Source organism: Pezoporus occidentalis, unplaced genomic scaffold, assembly GCF_034315485.1.
Source record: "Pezoporus occidentalis ecotype Australia unplaced genomic scaffold, CSIRO_AGI_Poc_V1 ctg4, whole genome shotgun sequence".
Taxonomy (NCBI): domain Eukaryota; kingdom Metazoa; phylum Chordata; class Aves; order Psittaciformes; family Psittacidae; genus Pezoporus; species Pezoporus occidentalis.
Window position 1 is genome coordinate 1,734,979 of NW_026915724.1, and position 18,586 is coordinate 1,753,564.

Below are 18,586 nucleotides of genomic sequence, written 5' to 3' on the forward strand. Positions count from 1 at the left end.
AGTCCTGAAACAGCCTTATGCTGCCAACACATATACCTCACTGGGCATGGGAGAGAGCATGTGGCTGTCACCTCTCTATAAATGCTGTGGCAGAACGAGGGCACCCTTCTCTTCTCATTTACAGGGCTGGCCATACTCTCACATCACTCACTGGAGCCATTCCAGAAGGAGGGACGTGTTACACAAAACCTGCATGAGAAATTCAAGATTTAGAACTATACATGTGTCTGCAGCCAAACCAAAGCTTCCCTCATCCCACAGCCATCAATGAAATACTCTTCCAGCAGGACAGCTGACAGTATGAGACTCTACGTGCATATGTCTACACAGTCATTTGGCTTTCAGAAGTTATTCCCCCCAATACTGGCTAACTCGCACTTCAATGGTGTCATCCAGCTGTTTGCATCACAACAGCTGTGTGAGCCAAAACTGACCTTCAGCCAGACAAGGTGCATCAGTTTTGAACCAGTGGTAGAAGGATCAGCATGTCACCATGAGAAAGCACACAGAAAGCTTATCTTTATTTATTTAGATAACATTTCTTTGTTCTGCCTTCCAGACCACATTTTTCTTAAGCACTCAGACATACCATGCCCAGAAATATATCTGCTGGTTGCTTAAAGAACAGAACTCCATGTTTATTTCCTAGACCAGATAATCCCACCCTACCTTCTTCCCACCCACAAATCCTACTCTCTTCCTCATTAAGATCAGGTAGCTGTGAAATCTTACAGAATCAGATGTTAGATACTCCCTTTCCAAATTCTCTTGGCCCTGGTTCCTTTAAACTCATGCTATAGAACTTTCTTATGCTGAAAAAAGAGGACTCCCTTGCCTATGTCTGTAGTGTTAGTAGATAATAATTTTAATGAATGTGACACGGTAAGCTGTGACAAGGATTCTTAGTCCTCAGAAGGGAGCCAAACTGTGTTCCTGCTGCTTGGAGTCAGTAGTTCAGACAGGTGCATAATCTGATTGTACTGAATGCAGCGAACAGTCCTTGGACAATCTCCAAAGCTAACTTCAGCAGAGCCAAGAATTTGAGTATTGGAAAGACCTGCCTGGCAAAATTGCAGACAAGAGATGTATCTGTAATAGCCATATGTGATGTACTGGGGGATGTAAGGGAAGGCTGCTGTGTTATGTTAAGGCAATCGCTCAGCGTCTGTTCAGACACCCTCAGACTTTACTTGGATGCAGATGGCTGCAGTTTTCTCTGGTGAGGCTCAGTGTCACTTAGCATCAAATATTGCCAAATACCCAGTAAAAGTATTGCGCTGGTAGCCTGTTGACACTTAACTTCTTTGGGAAGCTCCAGTTAAAAATTGTATTTTTGGTTTGGTGTTTTGTTCTTCACTCTACCAGTCTCTTGTGGAGTCATGGGCAGCCAAGACCTAGCTCCCTTCTCGTTTTAGAAATTCCAGCACAGTTTGGAGGTCTTGGGAGGAAAAAGATTCCCTCAGGCCAGCCTTGGGAGGCTTTTCGTCCTTCATAGGAAACAGTGGAGAGGGGTGACACTTCTGAGTCCCAGATACGTTCCTTATGAAAGTGCCTTCAATTAATCAAATGCCATCAGGATATTAGTAAAAGTCATATATTCACATACACTGGGCACTGGAGAGCTGTCACAGGATGTGAATTTTCTAGATAGGTGAGGAACAGAACAGTTGCCATTTGAGAGGTATTATAAGGCTGAAAAGATGGTATTCCAATTGGGATACTTTCAGCACAGGAGTCATAAGGAGCAAGCTAATATGAATGTGGATGTATCCATACTAAATAAGCATTGCAATTTGTAGCTCCACAGCTTGGCCTTAAAGGTTAGGTGGAGCTCTTTTAGCTGTCCTTTTTCTCTTTATACCCGCTAATCATATCCCCTGTGAAAAGAGAAGAAAACCAAAGTTCATGCCTGTTAAAACCCTCAGCATTACCTTATGCAGCCCAGCAAGACAGAAGGAAACCCCCTATGTGATGGAGAATTTTCTGAATGGTGATTGTAATTGTAATTTTATATATTAAATAATTATTTTATTTAAATCTGAATTATATTCAGAATTTTCTGAATGGTGATTGTAACTTTATATATATTTACATTTATATATGTAAATTTATAAAGTTAGAACTTTATAACTTTATAATGGCAACTTTCAATTTGTGCTGTGCTGCCTTTCCCTTTTACCAGGAACATTATAAAAAAATATAAGAACCAAGCCTCTAGTCCCCTCTCTGTGCAGGCTTAATTCTTCAAAGCTTCCTCCTCAAATGTTATTTGAGAACAAACCCTGACTTGTCTGTCTAGCCTTCTTTCTCAACAGCCCCCTATTTCAACCGCTGGTTTTCACATGCCAAAAATGTTGTGATTTTCCTGCTCAGAAGACATTGCATGCCAAGTAATTCTTCTTCTCATCAGTGCTTACTTACCAGATGACTCAGTAACTTCCAAAAACTTCATGCTGCTATTCCTTCCTCTCATCTTAGCACTGTGTAGTGATGCATATGCTTCTGGCATCTGTAAAAACACTGTATCTGCCTAGCACAGCTAGAGCCTCCTTTAAACTCAAAAGCAGAAAAAAGTGTGCAGACGTTCTTCTCTGGGCACAGAATATCTCTGTGGCATAAACCACAGATAAGCCTCACTTACAGAAGATCAAAAAAATCAGAGGAAAGTAGTGGTGGTAGCAAAGATAGAAGTAGAGAAACAGTTGCAATGTATTTGGCAAAAGCCATTATTGAACCTACAGAAAGATCATTGCAGTTCTTTGTTCACAGAGCATCCCAGCGTCTCATGGGACCTGATCCTGGAACCTGGGATGTGGCCTCTAGGGAGAAAAATAGGCAAGACTGCCACAATGCAGGCAGATTTACAGCAATTTTGTTTCAGCAGTGTTTGCTCAAGTCTAACGCATAGAATTGTTAAATCAGACAACAAAAACCTGGAGCAAAGCATCTAAGCCAGCTTGTCTTTATGTAAACAGCTGCACAGAAATGCAATTTAATAAGTGGGTCCTAATGGTAAATGTGCTTATCGGTGCTTAGCTGAGGCTTGGGGGGGAGGATATTCTTCCTACTGGCTGCTCTGTAGTATTTCCCTAGTAAATGTGAGAGAATTTGCCTTCATAGCTTCTAAGCAGGAATTGTGTTACAGAGTAGAGTGGTTAGTCTGAGTCTTCATATGGTAAGTGATCGGATTAACAAAACAAAGACAGTGTGTGAGAGTTCAAGGCACATATATATCTATATACAAGCTAACATGCACAGAAAGGGGAAAAAAAGTGATTCAGGCCCCATTTCCTGTAGGTCATACGGGAAGAAGAATAATTTCATTCTGATGGATAATTACTCCCACGTCAAACAGATACTATGATCATGAGGGTAGAAGTTAGGTTAGGGCAATTAAGCAAAATGTACCTCAAAACATGTCTTTCAGTAAAAGAAACATATGTAAGGCAAGTCAATCTTCAGTCCCTCAGACTTCACTCAGGGACAATTTATGACTCTTTGCAAAGCTGAAAACATAAAGTCACTGAACCACATTATTACATAGTCCCAACAATTACCAAAAAGTACAGTAACCTCAGTTACTGAGCTATTTAGACAAAATCACTAATGGATGTCCGTGAATTTTTGGTACCAACTGCCCCACCAGCATTTTAGTGAGGCGGTCCAGTCTGACATCCCACTGCAATAGTTTTACTCTGAAGTCTTAATTTTGTTTTAATCATAATGTTCCTATTACACTATTTTTCAGGCCCGGATTATATCAAACAAAAATTTCAAGAAGGAATGGAGGTGAAAGAAAAATCTGAAGAAAAAGTTCAAGAAAAACCACCTTCCCCAAAAGAGTCACCTCACTTCTATCGAAAAGGTACTACACCCCCTCGAACCCCAGAAGCAAGTCCAAGGCATAGTCCTTCTCTTCCTTCTGAGCCTTCACCTTCAAAACAACTAAAAAAGCAAAGCTCTGCTTCTGGGGCAAGACTCAATCAAGAAAAAAAGCTTTTAGCCACTGAGAATATAACACCCACAATTAACAAGCCTTTATATTCAAAAGCACCAGTGAAGGAAGAAGTAGCTGTGAAACACCAGTCAAAGTTTTCAGCCCATCACAATCCCATCAGCACAGAGAATGGGGAGCTGCATGACTACTACCATGGCTATTATGTAAAAATGAATCCAACAGCGCTTCCACAGGAGCTCAGGGAAGAAGATGAATATGTCAACCCATCACCGTCATCACTTGCACGGATACCACCCTCACAGAAGCCAAGTCCTGCTAGGTCTGGGGGTAAACCAGAAGCCAAAGAAAACAAACCTGACACTAAAATTAAGAAACCAGAATTTGCCACGCCAAAGAACCCATCTAATAATGAGTCACATACAACAGTGAAAAAAGAAGTAGAAAACAGCTCGGTAAGTACTGCAAAAAACCTTTCACTTTCACTGCACTTTCTAGTGCTGAGCTTTGCAGACTGCATACAGGCAAAGCTCACTTCTGTCCAATCTTCATTTGGATACAGTTTGCTAGGTAGAACACACTGCACCAGGCCAGAGTGAGGAACAACTGCTCCAGTCCTTTATATTACCTTCTTCGAAAACTGGGAAGGGATAGTTTACAGCCAGATGCTAGTAGACTTTTGAAACATAAATCCCTATTGCATCCAAAAATACAAAAATGTATTAGTATGTGTTTGTATGTATATGTATGTGCAGGTTTTATGCATGAAGAAATGTATTTGTACATACATATTTACACACACATATTTATAGAATCATAGAATAGTTAGGGTTGGAAAGAACCTTAAGATCATCTAGTTCCAACCCCCCTGCCATGGGCAGGGACACCTCACACTAAACCATCTCACCCAAGGCCTCGTCCGACCTGGTCTTGAACACTGCCAGGGATGGAGCATTCACAACCTCCCTGGGCAACCCATTCCAGTGCCTCACCACCCTAACAGGAAAGAATTTCCTCCTTATATCCAGTCTAAACTTCCCCTGTGTAAGTTTGAACCCATTACCCCTTGTCCTATCACTACAATCCCTAATTTGAAGAGTCCCTCCCCAGCATCCTTGTATAGGCCCCCTTCAGATACTGGAAGGCTGCTATGAGGTCTCCACGCAGCCTTCTCTTCTCTAGGCTGAACAGCCCCAACTTCCTCAGCCTGTCTTCATACAGGAGGTGCTCCAGTCCCCTGATCATCCTCATGGCCCTTCTCTGGACTTGTTCCAACAGTTCCATGTCCTTTTTATGTTGAGGACACCAGAACTGCACACAATACTCCAGGTGAGGTCTCAAGAGCAGAGTAGAGGGGCAGGATCACCTCCTTCGACCTGCTGGTCACGCTTCTTTTCATGCAGCCCAGGATACGGTTGGCTTTCTGGGCTGCAAGCACACACTGCCGGCTCATGTTCATTTTCTCATCAACCAGCACCCCCAAGTCCTTCTCCACAGGGCTGCTCTGAATCTCTTCTCTGCCCAACCTGTAGCTGTGCCTGGGATTGCTGTGACCCAGCTGTAGGACCTTGCACTTGCCATGGTTAAACTTTGTAAGGTTGGCATCAGCCCCCCTCACAAGCATGTCAAGGTCCCTCTGGATGGCATCCCTTCCCTCCAGGGTATCAACCAAACCACACAGCTTGGTGTCATCGGCAAACTTGCCGAGGGCGCACTCAATCCCACTGTCCATGTCAGCGATGAAGATGTTAAACAAGACCAGTCCCAATACCGATCCCTGAGGGACACCACTCATTACTGGTTTCCAGCCAGTGTAGGCCCCATCTCTCAGAACAATGTTTGTTGTACTTCAATGGATAATTGGGTAGTACTGGGAGCTGCACTCTTGCTCTTCTCCAGAGGTCTACTTTTGACTACTATTGGAGACAGGATGCTGATCCAGCCCATACAATCTCCCATTTTCATTTTCTTTCCTGTGTTGATTGTAGTCTCTAAACCCAGGCAATTTCCATCAAAATATAAACTGTTTAAAAATGCATACTTATAACAATGCTTGTGTTTTACAGTGAAGTGAAAAGTATTCCTTTCTTTTTCATCAGGAAATGGAGGAGATTTTAAACTATTTATTAAAGTTAGTGTGAATCTGAATCTCATTATTTAGAAATAACAGAACTATCAATAGTTATACAGAAAAGGAGAGATGACTAATAGCATTTCTATTCCATGTTAGAAGGAAAAGCCAGATTATCAAATTCAGAATCTCTGATGATGATAAAATTACATCTGGGACAAGAGAAACCCAGAGAAATGGTAGTTGTAGACCCTAAACTTCACCTTTAGAGCATGAGGAGGTCTAGATAATTGTAATAATGTTTCTTTTTTATAAGCATTGTTTCTTTGAATTTCTTTTGGTACTTAAGTATCAAAAAACAGTGTGTCATTATTGATGGGATAAACAGAATGGCACATTTAATGAGATCCAGATAGCTAATCACTGGTCTCAGTCAAAACAGCTGAATAATTGACACCAGACTTCATTAATAAAGAATTTAGAAATAAAGATGTATAAGAATTTCCAGCCAACATGCATTGTAAAAGATCATGTCAAGCAAGCTTGACATCTTCAGGTGTGACAGAGGAATCATATCCTCAATCAAGAAGGTCACTTGATGTGTTTTTCCACAGTAACTTATTCTGACAAGGAAGCCAGAGAAATGCAAAGGCTAAATGTCACATTAAAATAATTTTCAAAAACTGGCTGATGATTCTCAAGAAGTAATTAGAAAAGCATCAGAAATGTGGTATTATTCTGGTGGGGTCATTCTTGGATTAATTCTGCTACTCTATTTTATTAATATTGTTATTAATGACACAGAAGAGGACATAGAAGCATTACCCAGAAAGTTTACAGAAGACACAGAGATCAGGAAACTGATAAGTAATGAAGGCAGTGGAACACCAATATAATCTGATCCAAATCACCTGCTAAGAAAGATGCAATTATAATTATCCACGTACAGCACAGCAAAATGTAAGATTGTATATTGAAAGACAGTTAATAGAGCTTGGCCTTGCAGGATCAGAACTGGGAAAGGTTGCAAGAGAGGCAACTGAGCATGAGCTTCCAGTATGCTGCTGTTGCTCAGAGATGTTAATATAATCCTTAGATTTATCAACAGGAAAGATTATGCAAGAGTATATGGGAGTCTGTTTTATCTGGTTTTGGCACTGGTGCAGCCACTTTTGGAATAAAATACAGTGTCTGTAAATCAAGGATTTAAAATGAAAAAAAACCAACCTAAACCACAAGGAGCTGCAAGAATGATTAAAACATATCTTGCAATGAAAAATTCAAGGCAGAAAAATCTGACACATTAAATTATTTTCTGTAGTACACCTTGTAAAATAATTTCCAAGGCTATCAGGCAATTGTATAAAAAGATCCAACACCTTGACAGATTTGGATAAAAGTCTTGTTTTAAGTTGCTTTTAATGATATTAATTAAATGTAACATCAGTTTTCCAATGCTGAGGTTTTAGAGCAGTCACTGAGTAGTTCAGTAACGAGCATTTTGCCAAGATGGTATCTTCTCATTCATCAGGAAGCTTATATTCTGTTTTGTGTGGATCAGAGAAGATGTTCACAGTCGTTTTGTAATCTGCAAATCTGTATTACAGCTGATATCAGCCCTTTAACCTTTCAAATCTCACAGATAACAACTCCTATGTAGGGTGACACAAAGCTGTCAGGTTTGTAAATGTTGAGTGAGCATGCACAGAATTTTAGCCTGAATTGGAATTTTTATTCAGCTCAGGTGAAAATAAGTGACTAGAAATAATCCCTATTTTTACTACATTCCATCCAAACTAAATAATGGTTTGGAACTGAGGGAGTCTTCACCTTAAGAAACAAAATGGGACACCTAAACAGCAATTTATTGACCTGAATAATCAGGTTAAGGACTGTGAGCTTATAGCCTGTTATCAGGAAAGGTGGAAAAGTGATGAGATAGTGTATATTAGTTATTGTTTACTGGCATTACAGGTCATCTGGGAACTGTACCTCTCCTTCATTTGGAGCACCCTAATTGCATTATTCTTATTATCAGCATTTCAGGAAGGAAGGAAATTAGAGTTTAAGAACTCATTTTTGATATAATGGCATTTTAAGATATATGTAGATGTATGTGGTTTTTTCAAAGATGCCTTCCATAAGTCTTCCATATCGATAAATTTGCCTTTATAGAATAAATTTCCTACATGCTTATTTCTTTAAAATGCTGAAAAATGTAAAATGTAAAATTGAAGGAGAAGGGAGTAGCCTACTGGCCAGTAGACTGAGGGAGAGACTTAATACAGAATAGCTGTTAGCATTGTCTGGAGACTTTTCTTTTTAATATTTAGTATCACCTCTCAGCATCAGACAAGCAGTACCTATTCTGCAGTGCTCCTGACTGAGCTCAGCAGTGTGGTGGAGTTACACAGTAGCTAATTTAGGGTGCACAGTTACTGAGGAGAACCCAGATTAGCGTTCTTCTCTTTATTCCAGACATTTCTGAATGTTGAGAGAATTCTAGGGCTGCACTTGGGAATTATTTTGTTTTAGTCAGTATCTACAATAGTTTTATAGTCATCCTGACAAATGATTTTGCTGGGTTTGAAACTATATCTGTCTTAGATCCCCCATAAAAGTCTAAAATTATATTTGTTATGGAATATAAAGGGAACAGAACTCTCACTCTCATTAAAAGAGAATGAGAAAACATGGGTTTGGAATGCAAGATGAATCTATAACATTAATTGAACACTTTCATTAGGCTATCTGAAAGTGCTGTATAAAATTGTGCTGCACTTTTTAGAATCATAGAATAGTTAGGGCTGAAAAGGACCTTAAGATCATCAAGTTCCAACCCCACTACCATGGGCAGGGACCTCACACTAAACCATGTCACCCAAGGCTCTGTCCAGCCTGGCCTTGAACATTGCCAGGGGTGGAGCATTCACAACTTCCTTGGGCAACCCATTCCAGGGCCTCACCACCAGCACAGCAAAGAACTTCCTCCTTATATCCAATCTAAACTTCCCCTGTGTAAGTTTGAACCCATTACCCCTTGTCTTATCACTACAGTTCCTAATGAAGAGTCCCTCCCCAGCATCCTTATAAACCCCCTTCAGATACTGGAAGGCTGCTATGAAGTCCCCATGCAGCCTTCTCTTCTCCAGGCTGAACAGCCCCAACTTTCTCAGCCTGTCTTCATATGGGAGGTGCTCCAGTTCCCTGATCATCCTTGTGGCCCTTCTCTGGACTTGTTCCAACAGTTCCATGTCCTTTTTATGTTGAGGACACCAACTGCACGCAGTCTAACAAGAGCAGAGTAGAGGGGCAGGATCACCTCCTTCGACCTGCTGGTCGCACTCCTTTTCATGCAGCCCAGGATATGGTTGCCTTTCTGGGCTACGAGCGCACACTGCTGGCTCATGTTCATTTTCTCATCGAGCAACACCCTCAAGTCCTTCTCCACAGGGCTGCTCTGAATCTCTTCTCCACCCAATCAGTAGTTGTGATGAAGTATAGGACCTTGCACTTGGCATGGTTAAACTTTGTAAGGTTGGCATCAGCCCCCCTCACAAGCATGTCAGGGTCCCTCTGGGTGGCATTCCTTCCCTCCAGCCTGTCAACCAAACCACACAGCTTCGTGTCATCGGCTGAGGGCGCACTCAGTCCCACTGTCAATGGTGTCAAACTTGCTGAGGGCGCACTCAATCCCACTGTCCATGTCAGCAACAGAGATGTTGAACAAGACCGGTCCCCACACCAATCCCTGAGGGTCACCACTCGTTACTCATCTTCAACTGGACATTGAGCCATTGACCACAACTCTTTGCGTGCGGCCATCCAGACAGTTCTTTATCCACCAAGTGGTCCACCTATCAAATTGATGTCTCTCCAATTTAGAAACAGCGATGTCGTGTGAGACAGTGTTCAACACTTTGCACAAGCCCAGGTAGATGACGTCAACTGCTCTGCCCCTGTTCATCACTTTGGTAGCCCCCCCATAGAAGGCCACCAAATTGGGCAGGCAGGATTTCCCCTTAGTGAAGCCATGCTGGCTGTCACCAAGCACCTTGTTGTTTTTCATGTGCCTTAGCATGCCTTCCAGGCGACTCTGCTGGCCTGTAATTCCCTGGGTCGTCCTTTTTCCCCTTCTTGAAAATGGGGGTTATATTTCCCTTTTTCCAGTTGTCGGGAACTTCACCCGACAGCCATGATTTTTCAAACATGATGGACAGTGGCTTAGCAACTTCATTTGCCAGCTCCTTCAGGACCTGCGAATGGATTTCATCAGGTCCCATGGACTTGTGCACATTCAGGTTCTTAAAATGGTCTCGAACCAGATCCTCTCCTACAGTGGGCCTAAAGTCTTCATTAACACAAGTGAATTTCCAAGTTTTCCAGTGATAGTGCATTAGGAACATAGATACAAAATGTAAGATTTTAGTTCTTCCTTCTATGTATCGAAATCAGAACCATTGCTCACATCTGAATGAAACAAACATCTGGATTAAGAACTTTAAACAACTTTAATTACAGAAAAGTCTGCAGCAGCTGTTTTTTGTAATCAGTTCATGTTTCATATTTTCTGTGAATCTGTTACATCCTGAAGAGTGTCGTTGAGTATCATCTGTGCAGTAAGTTAGTTATAGGAACAGTACTGATTCTCTAGATACCTCATTTCCGGCATTGTACTCTAAAAATATCAGCACATACTTTTTATTCCACGCCTACAAATGTGTTTTTCTTTTTGAACATTTTTCTAATATTCAAATACCAAAGTTTAAAATCATTTCAGAGCTTATAAAAGTCATAGTTTTATCAAGGTAAAAACATGCTTAAAGCATGATGCCAAAGTCACCATTCATCAGCCGCTGCAAAGCAGCTGTCTGTTTGCAGGCAATTTACTTCAATAAATGAGAGGTAAATCATCCTTTTTCTACTGATAATTAAGTTTCGTCAAATTTTCTTTTACCTACCACAGTGTGAAGTTGCACAGACACACTTGAGTATGAACTAGTACTGTTTAAAATTGCTCATTAGCAGCCTCTAGCCCCAGTATCAGCTTGTGTGCTGCAATCCCACCTTGAATATATGCTAATTTTAGATTGTCTTGGATTTGGGTAAAAGGTAGGATTGAATTGCAGAAAATACCATTGTAGTATATATTTGTGAATACACATTTTATTTGCCTCATATGTGTCCATGTGTTGCCCTAGGTCAGGTCCAAGCCCAGGCACAAGTGTTCTACTATACTGTAATTTTTATCATTTTGTTTGTTGAGATCTTTAAGCCACACAGAATATTTATCATGGTTTTTACCTCTATTTAAAATCATTACTTTTTGCTGAGTATTACCTGGTGTGCTTTACCCTCATCTCTTTGTTCATTTAACATCCAGTAAGTGATATAACTACTATGATGTTAGAAAAATAGATCAGTATTTGTCTGTTCCTAAAAAAAAAACCAAACCTCTGAGCAAGAACTTTATGCTATATTTAATGGACATTCCTAATGCAATGGGATTACAAGACTAGTCTTAATACTTCCTGGCACTACATTTTAGGAAAATAACTTTCTTCCCTTCCCAAATGAAAACTAAGAATATAGTTATATTTTTAACTACAGTAGTGTGTGACTTACTAGAAGCTGAAAGGGCAGTTTTTAAGCAGGACTGGAGTTTTTCTACTACAGCCTCTTTAGTGCACCTGTTCTAGTCACTCTTGGACTGTTCAGACTAATTTTGGCTTTTGCTATTTTAAGCTCTTGCAGGACACTAAAGTCTTATTTGTGGTATTTGTCTTAGAGCATTAAATGCTCATTTCATAGGTGTCTACATACAGGTAGTAGTTCACTGCGTAACTGCATGCCACACAAATACTGTTTGATCATTTTTTAGTGTATTAGAAATTCTGCTTTGGGCTGAAAGTTGTGGTTATCAGAAAAGGAAGCAAAATGCTGATAGCAGGCCAAAAGAGATGAGATTTGCTTCTTTGTATACAGCATAGACTCGTTATCATAAACAGATAAAACGTTTTCATTTGATCAGCAGCAGCTCAGTTCTTAAGGTGTCAATTTCTTCTGTCTTTGTAGATGAGATTTCTTGATTCAGACCATAGTCCCCAGGGTTTTTAGCCTGATTTATCTAATGCTGTTGTGATGAGATTGTTATACATATCCTGACTGACACATGCATCATAAAGAAGTCCTTTCCCCTTTCATGAAGCTTGATTCTCTAAGATGGAGCACCAGTGATACCAGCTTGCTTTTTGAGCTGCAGTCCTGACTTGCCATGCAGCCAAAAGCTGTCTTGAAGCTGTCAGGATGCTGTTTCAGGGTATATTTCAGGTTCCTGTGAAGTCCCCAGAGGTCCAAATTTACCTTCAATAGCAGTAAATCAACTTGATTTCCATGGATATTATTTTCAAATATGCAAAGAATTAGACAGCCAAATCCTGATGAATTGTAATGGTGTTAGGCAATGATGTCCTTCACAGTTCCTTGCAATTCTTGGTGTGGTACAACTGTAAAATACAACTGTAAAATCTTTAGGTGGGATCCTGAACTATAAAGGAACTATTGACCTGATTTTGATAACACTGGTGCCCCTGTCCAAATTGTAGAATCATAGAACAGTTTGGGTTGGAAGGGGCATTTAAGGATCATCTAGTTCCAGTGTCCCTGCCATGGGCCCGGACACCTTCCACTAGAGGAGGTTGCTCAAAGCCGTGTCCTGCCTGGCCTTGAACGCTGCCAGGGATGGGGAATTCAAAACATCTGAGCAACCTGTGCCAGTGTCTCAGCACCAGAGAGAAATATGCTGAATCCAAATGATAGTGGAAATTAATATGTAATCGCACTTCCTGTAGAGAGATATGTAACATTAGCATATGTGTACTGTGGTTTGGCATGAGATTCTAGGAATTTTTTGGAAAAGAAGTCATCATTGAATGGAAGCTTCACTCTAAGACTGTTGACACTGACATTCCAAGACAGCAAAACTGCAAGATTATTAAAGTATCTGTTTCAAGTAAAACATGTTTTATTGTCCAAAATCTTCCAATATGGCTTTCATACATAAGTCTCACAATTGCCAAATGCATTTGATGGGAATCCTGATGGGAACTTGGATTTGCTTCACAGTAGAAAAGCATAGAAGTAACCAAGCTAGCACAACTGTGACCATGCTAGAAAGAGAAAGAAGAAATTAACCTTGAATTACACACTGTTACTGCAAGGCTGCTTACAGTGCAGTAGTAAGAAATGTAACCATATCTGGAGTCACAATTTCCTTTTATGCCTGTTCTCTGTCACTCATATTCTCTGGCACATAGTGGCTCACTTCCAGGAAGAAGGAAGAAACATGTTTCCACTTCTGTTCTGTGACCCAGTGGGTAAAACTTACCACTGATTTTAATAACTAACTTGTTATTCAAAATCCCTTTGACTAAGGTGACTTTAAACCTAGTGTTCATTTTCCTAGTGCATATTTTAGACATTCTGCCATTAAGCAAAATGCAAATCTTGCTGCCAATACCATCCCCCTATGGCAACATTTAACTAGCATCCTGATAATCTCAATTATTGGAACTTGAACACCTAATTCCTCAACATGTGAACAGATACCTCAGATTGGGTGCAAAGGGCACTTTAGTGCCATTATGAATAGAGGTGCTGGTTGGGTTTAGAATCCCCAGGGATTTAAGGAGTACTTGACATAATGTAGAATCTTAGAATTATAGAACGGTTAAAGTTGGAAAGGACCTTAAGATCATCTAGTTTCAACCCCCCTGCCATGGGTGGAGACACCTCACACTAGATTATGTTGCCCAAGGCTCTGTCCAGCCTGGCCTTGAACACTGCCAGGAGCATTTGCCACTTCTTTGGGCAACCTGTTCCAGTACCTCAGCACCCTCACAGCAAATAACTTCTTCCTTATATCTAACCCAAACTTCCCCTGTTTTAGTTTAAACCCATTACCCCTTGTCCTGCCGCTACCATCCCTGATGAAGAGTCCCTCCCCAGCATCCTTGTAGGCCCCCTTCAGATACTGGTAGGCTTTTCTTCTTCAGGCTGAACAGCCCAAATTTTCTCCACCTGTCTTTGTAATGGAGGTGCTCCAGCCCCTTTATTATCTTCATGGCCCTCCTATGGACTTGTTCCAACAGCTCCATGTCCTTCACACATATTTTGTGATTTACTGAAGAATTTAGCAATCCACATCTTGCCTACCTTTTTAACGACTGTGTAAAGGTGTTTTCTGGTAGAAGATGTTTAATGACTCTGTTCAGGATGAGAGGATGTGATACAATAATGACAGAAGCACTATTCAGTAGCTTCCCAGTTACACTGCTGCACCAAAGAAGTAATAGTAAGTCCTTAAACCTTAGCATTCCAGAAATTCTATAGCTAATGTTACTGTTACTGTGAAGCATAATGAACTTCTACAAGGTGCCCCTCATGTGGAAAATGAAAAAGGTGTCATTTCTAATGAAATATGTACCTTCTTACACAAGCCAGTGAGACTTATGTAGCTCAGAAGATTGGTTTTGCAGAGATTTTTTGTTCAGCTTTTAGTGATTTAGGAAAGTAGTGTCTGAGTTTTTCTGTTACAGTAAATGTGCAACCTTAAAATACAAGTGGCTACAAATCTTTGTGAAAATATTTTGTAGTAAACCAAATATGTTAAGAGGAAAACAGAAGAATTAAGAATCTCCATCTGTTCAGGACATTATTTCAAGTTGCATCCATGCTTAAAAAAAATTTACCCATAATTGCTGAAAAAAGTTTAAAAGTTTGTTCTCTGGCTTCACAGTTTTTCTAAGCAATTTTAGCTCTAGCTAGGAAGTATTTTGACTTCCCATTTCTTCAGTACATAGGTCTGTAAGGTGTCAGAGTAAATCAAAGTAAGTTTAATTTTGCAGTGTAAAAACAGTTTTTTAACTGTAATGGAACATAGTTATGTTGGCGCAATGTGGTAAATAACTTTTTTTCCCCTTTGGTTATCAAGAAAAGGGTATTCTTTTCAATTGTCATGTCTGTTTTGAAATCGGTTGGAATTCGGGAAGGAAGCTATATTAAGGATGAAGAACAGCACTCCAGCTTTCCTAAAATAGTTCAAGTTCTTTGTTTTTATTTTAAGCTGATACTGTTCCTGTGTGGATGGGTTTGTTTTCATTTGTTTATATAGTCATATTTGTCAGATGGCTTAATCTCACTGTAATTAAGAACAGTGTAATATTATACTCATAAATACCTGTATTTATACAGGTAATTTTCACAGATATGGTACTTAGCTCATCTCAATACCAACGGTAATGGCTGTGATTTAGGGCAGAGTCTGTATCTTTACTATTTAGATAATCCTTTAGTGCAGGCACAAAGCCAGTGGAAATGATGAAGTCAGGTCATGTTCATTGCTGCGCACCATGTGAAACTTTTCATTAATTCTAATATCTTTATTTCATTTTCAGGGCCCCAACTCTGTCATGATAGCCCTGGTAATGCTGTTGAATATTGGTTTAGCCATTCTTTTTGTCCATTTTCTAACTTGATTGGAATTTGGAAAGGTAAGAATGGTCTTGTTTTCATATAAAATCACCATATCCACCCCACCTAAAATGATAAAGATTAAATTTTTTGCGTATCTTTAATGTTCCCTACTTTAATTTTAGCTGTGCCTGAATGTGATTCAACATAGTTATTTAATAATATAACTGTTTTGACCCTTCAGTGAAGTCATGACAACTAGTGGTGTTAGCCCACAGTTCTCTGCAGTTGTGTCATCAGCCTTTTAAATGGCACCTGTCATACTCAGACACAGGGAAGGAGGCTTGGAATTGGGATGGGACGCAAGAGAGATGAAACTTGGAATATTCAGCCAGGGGCCCAGCTCAGTTTCTCTGCTGATGGCTCATGGCTTTGGGGTCTTCTGAAAGCTGAAGCAAGCAGCCATGTTGGAAAACAAACAAAATAATCTGCTGAAGCAGCCCCACCAGTGAAGTGCATTGGCTTCTCCATCTGTTCCAGCAGAGTGTGACTAAACTGGAAATGTACGGAGCTGCACTTTTTGTTGATGGAAGCTAACAGCTGCCTTACTATTTTACCGTCTGATGTTTTTAGTGGGGAGATGGGAAAACGACTGCCAGAGGAATGTGGTCAGAGGATTCTGTTGCTGTGGAAGTGATTCCAGCGTTCACTCCTATCTCATTAGAAGAAATAGTTAGCATCATCAGTCACCAGTCTTATTCCATTACCTGCTGCTTTTAACATCTCCTGCAGTGTTCTGGGAGATTGAATTTCTTTTGCCTGTGCATGATTCTATTCATTTGTTGTTTATGAAATTTGATGTATAGCCATAACATACTGTCTAGTACGACCTGGAGAAAGCTACCAGTTCTGCCTAGCAGCAGAAGCAGAAAATGAATGCTTTTCCTAATCTGAAGATAAAATTCTTAAATTTATTTTCCTAAACCTGAAGAGCAGTTTTCCTTTATGATTTAGTAACTAATACACCATGACTGCAAAATATAAAGATGTTGATACCTTCCTAAACGTGATCAGTTGCTTATGCGAATAGCAAGCTAAATTTTTCATAATAAAACAAGAATCTTAAGTTGATATCAGCACACTCTAAACAGGAGGTGGAATATCAGAATAAGGACGAGATACGGAGTTTGCATGTTGACTATTTTTTCTCTTTTTTTTCTCTTTTTTTTTTCCTTTTTTTTTTTTCTTCCTTTTCTTCTTCTTCTTTTTTTTTTTTTTTTTAAATTCTGGTGCTGTGGTAACTGCTGATTTGAATTATTATGTTTCAACACTGAGGTATTTTGCCAGCGGTTAAACTGAAGTCTTGTCTGAGTACACATTCATGCCAATGACAGTTAAGCTAGCTAATGCTCATAATAAATTGCCATAATTTTAAAATACTACATTTGTGTTGAATACATTCAGGTAGAGCATTTAGGAATGTTAGGTGACTGTGTATCAATTTGATGCCTTTGAAGTCTTTAAAGTCCTTGTATAATTTTACCTCAGCATTAAAAAAAGCCTCAAAATTTTTCATTTGGAAAGTTTGTCTTAAGTAGTTTCACAGCCCTTTATTCAAATGATGTGATCATGTTTCTTTTTATGTGCCATTATACTGTAATTATTGTACCCTGTATTAATCAAAAGCATGCTTATTTACTGAAAATACGTGGTGTGATCATTTGGCAAGTAAATATTTTAATTTAAAGCTGCAAAAAGCAAAGGGCTTGTATTATGGTTTATTTTATCTCTATTAGAAAATCTTTCATACAGTATAGTTTTTGAACCTGTTTGTAAACTTCCTACATGTTTGCATGGTTTAATGGGCAACATTCTTACAAAGTACATTAGCTATCTTTGGGTGCAGCATATTAAAGTAACGTAGGTATGGACTGAATACTGTGCAGCGAAGCAGCTCCAAGCAGGACAGTAACACGGTGGTGTTTTTTACAGAAGTATGTTGAGAATCCTGTGTTTTGACCAGTGTGGATAAAGAAGAACGCAGAAAGAGAGCAAATGAAAATAAAACTTGTATATTTATTAAAAAAAAAAAAAGTTTTAATTGTGTTTTAAATTTAGGAAAGTCATTTTTAATTAAGAACAAAATTTTAAAAGTTACTGTATAAGCCTTGACATAATGGACAAAATGTTCCATCCAACAGTGAAATCACCCCCTGTCTCCTTACATGGAGAGGTAATTTTGTAACTGACATATTTAATTCCTATTAAATGTTTATTTAAAATACTTTATGCTCTGGAAATAATGGGTAACAAAGCTTATGAAAATGTTTATAAATTTAATTAAGCATGTTAGTACCATTTATAAATATGTATGATTTATAAGCTTTTTTAAAACAAAGCTCAAACAAATTGTTGGTATTTTTCTAAAATGTGCACAGCTGTATTTTACATGAAAGGCTATTTATAATTGGTTGTTATACTGTACACTACATTTTGGACAGCACAATGAAGCCTGCCAATGTACTTAATAATGTGATTTTTGTCTATTTTAAGTTTCTTGCTGTCAAAGAATGAACTCTTTAAGTTTCTCTATTTATAATTCTTGACCCAAAATGTACAATGTACAGTTTTCACAACTGTATTTGCTCTAATAAAAGTAAGTTGGTTATTAATGGAGTTTCAGACTAGTCTTTCCTGTTTATTAATTACTTTGTTCACTCTCTGGAAACAGTTTTTCTAACAAATTCAATAAACAAGGAATGAAGCAGGAAAATGGGTGAAGTCCTGGCCCCTTTGAAATCTTTGTGTGTTACTGGTTTCAACAAAATGATTGTAGGAAACAAAAGTAAAAAAAAAAAAAGAAAAGAAGATCAAGTTTCCTTATGTGTCTTCTTTTACCTTCTGATACAGGACTTCCATATCTTTATAAATTTAGTATCTGAAATTATATTCCCACTGCAGGGATGGTTTAATCAATCTTGTTTTAATCAGTGAGTGAGTGGTCCATTAACAGCTGTAAGTGAATCAAGAGCTTTTAGATTTCCCTCCTTCTCAAGGTCTTAATAGGTTCAAAATAAACATGAAGTTTG

At 39.2% G+C, this 18,586-nt stretch overlaps 1 protein-coding gene across 4 annotated transcripts in view; it reads left to right on the plus strand.

Annotated features, from left to right (window-relative positions):
• JPH1 (junctophilin 1) overlaps nucleotides 1-18,169 on the plus strand; it is a 92,421-nt gene extending 74,252 nt beyond the window's left edge. The window contains exons 4-6 of one of the 4 annotated variants that reach the window (XM_062633168.1): nucleotides 3,749-4,410; nucleotides 15,482-15,577; nucleotides 15,683-18,169. In XM_062633168.1, the coding sequence (XP_062489152.1) occupies nucleotides 3,749-4,410; nucleotides 15,482-15,562 (743 nt within the window). In that variant the 3' untranslated portion in view covers nucleotides 15,563-15,577; nucleotides 15,683-18,169. The remainder of the gene's footprint in view (nucleotides 1-3,748; nucleotides 4,411-15,481; nucleotides 15,578-15,682) is intronic. The other 3 variants (XM_062633167.1, XM_062633169.1, XM_062633170.1) reach the window with 3 other exon arrangements.
• Nucleotides 18,170-18,586: the final 417 nt, after the last annotated feature.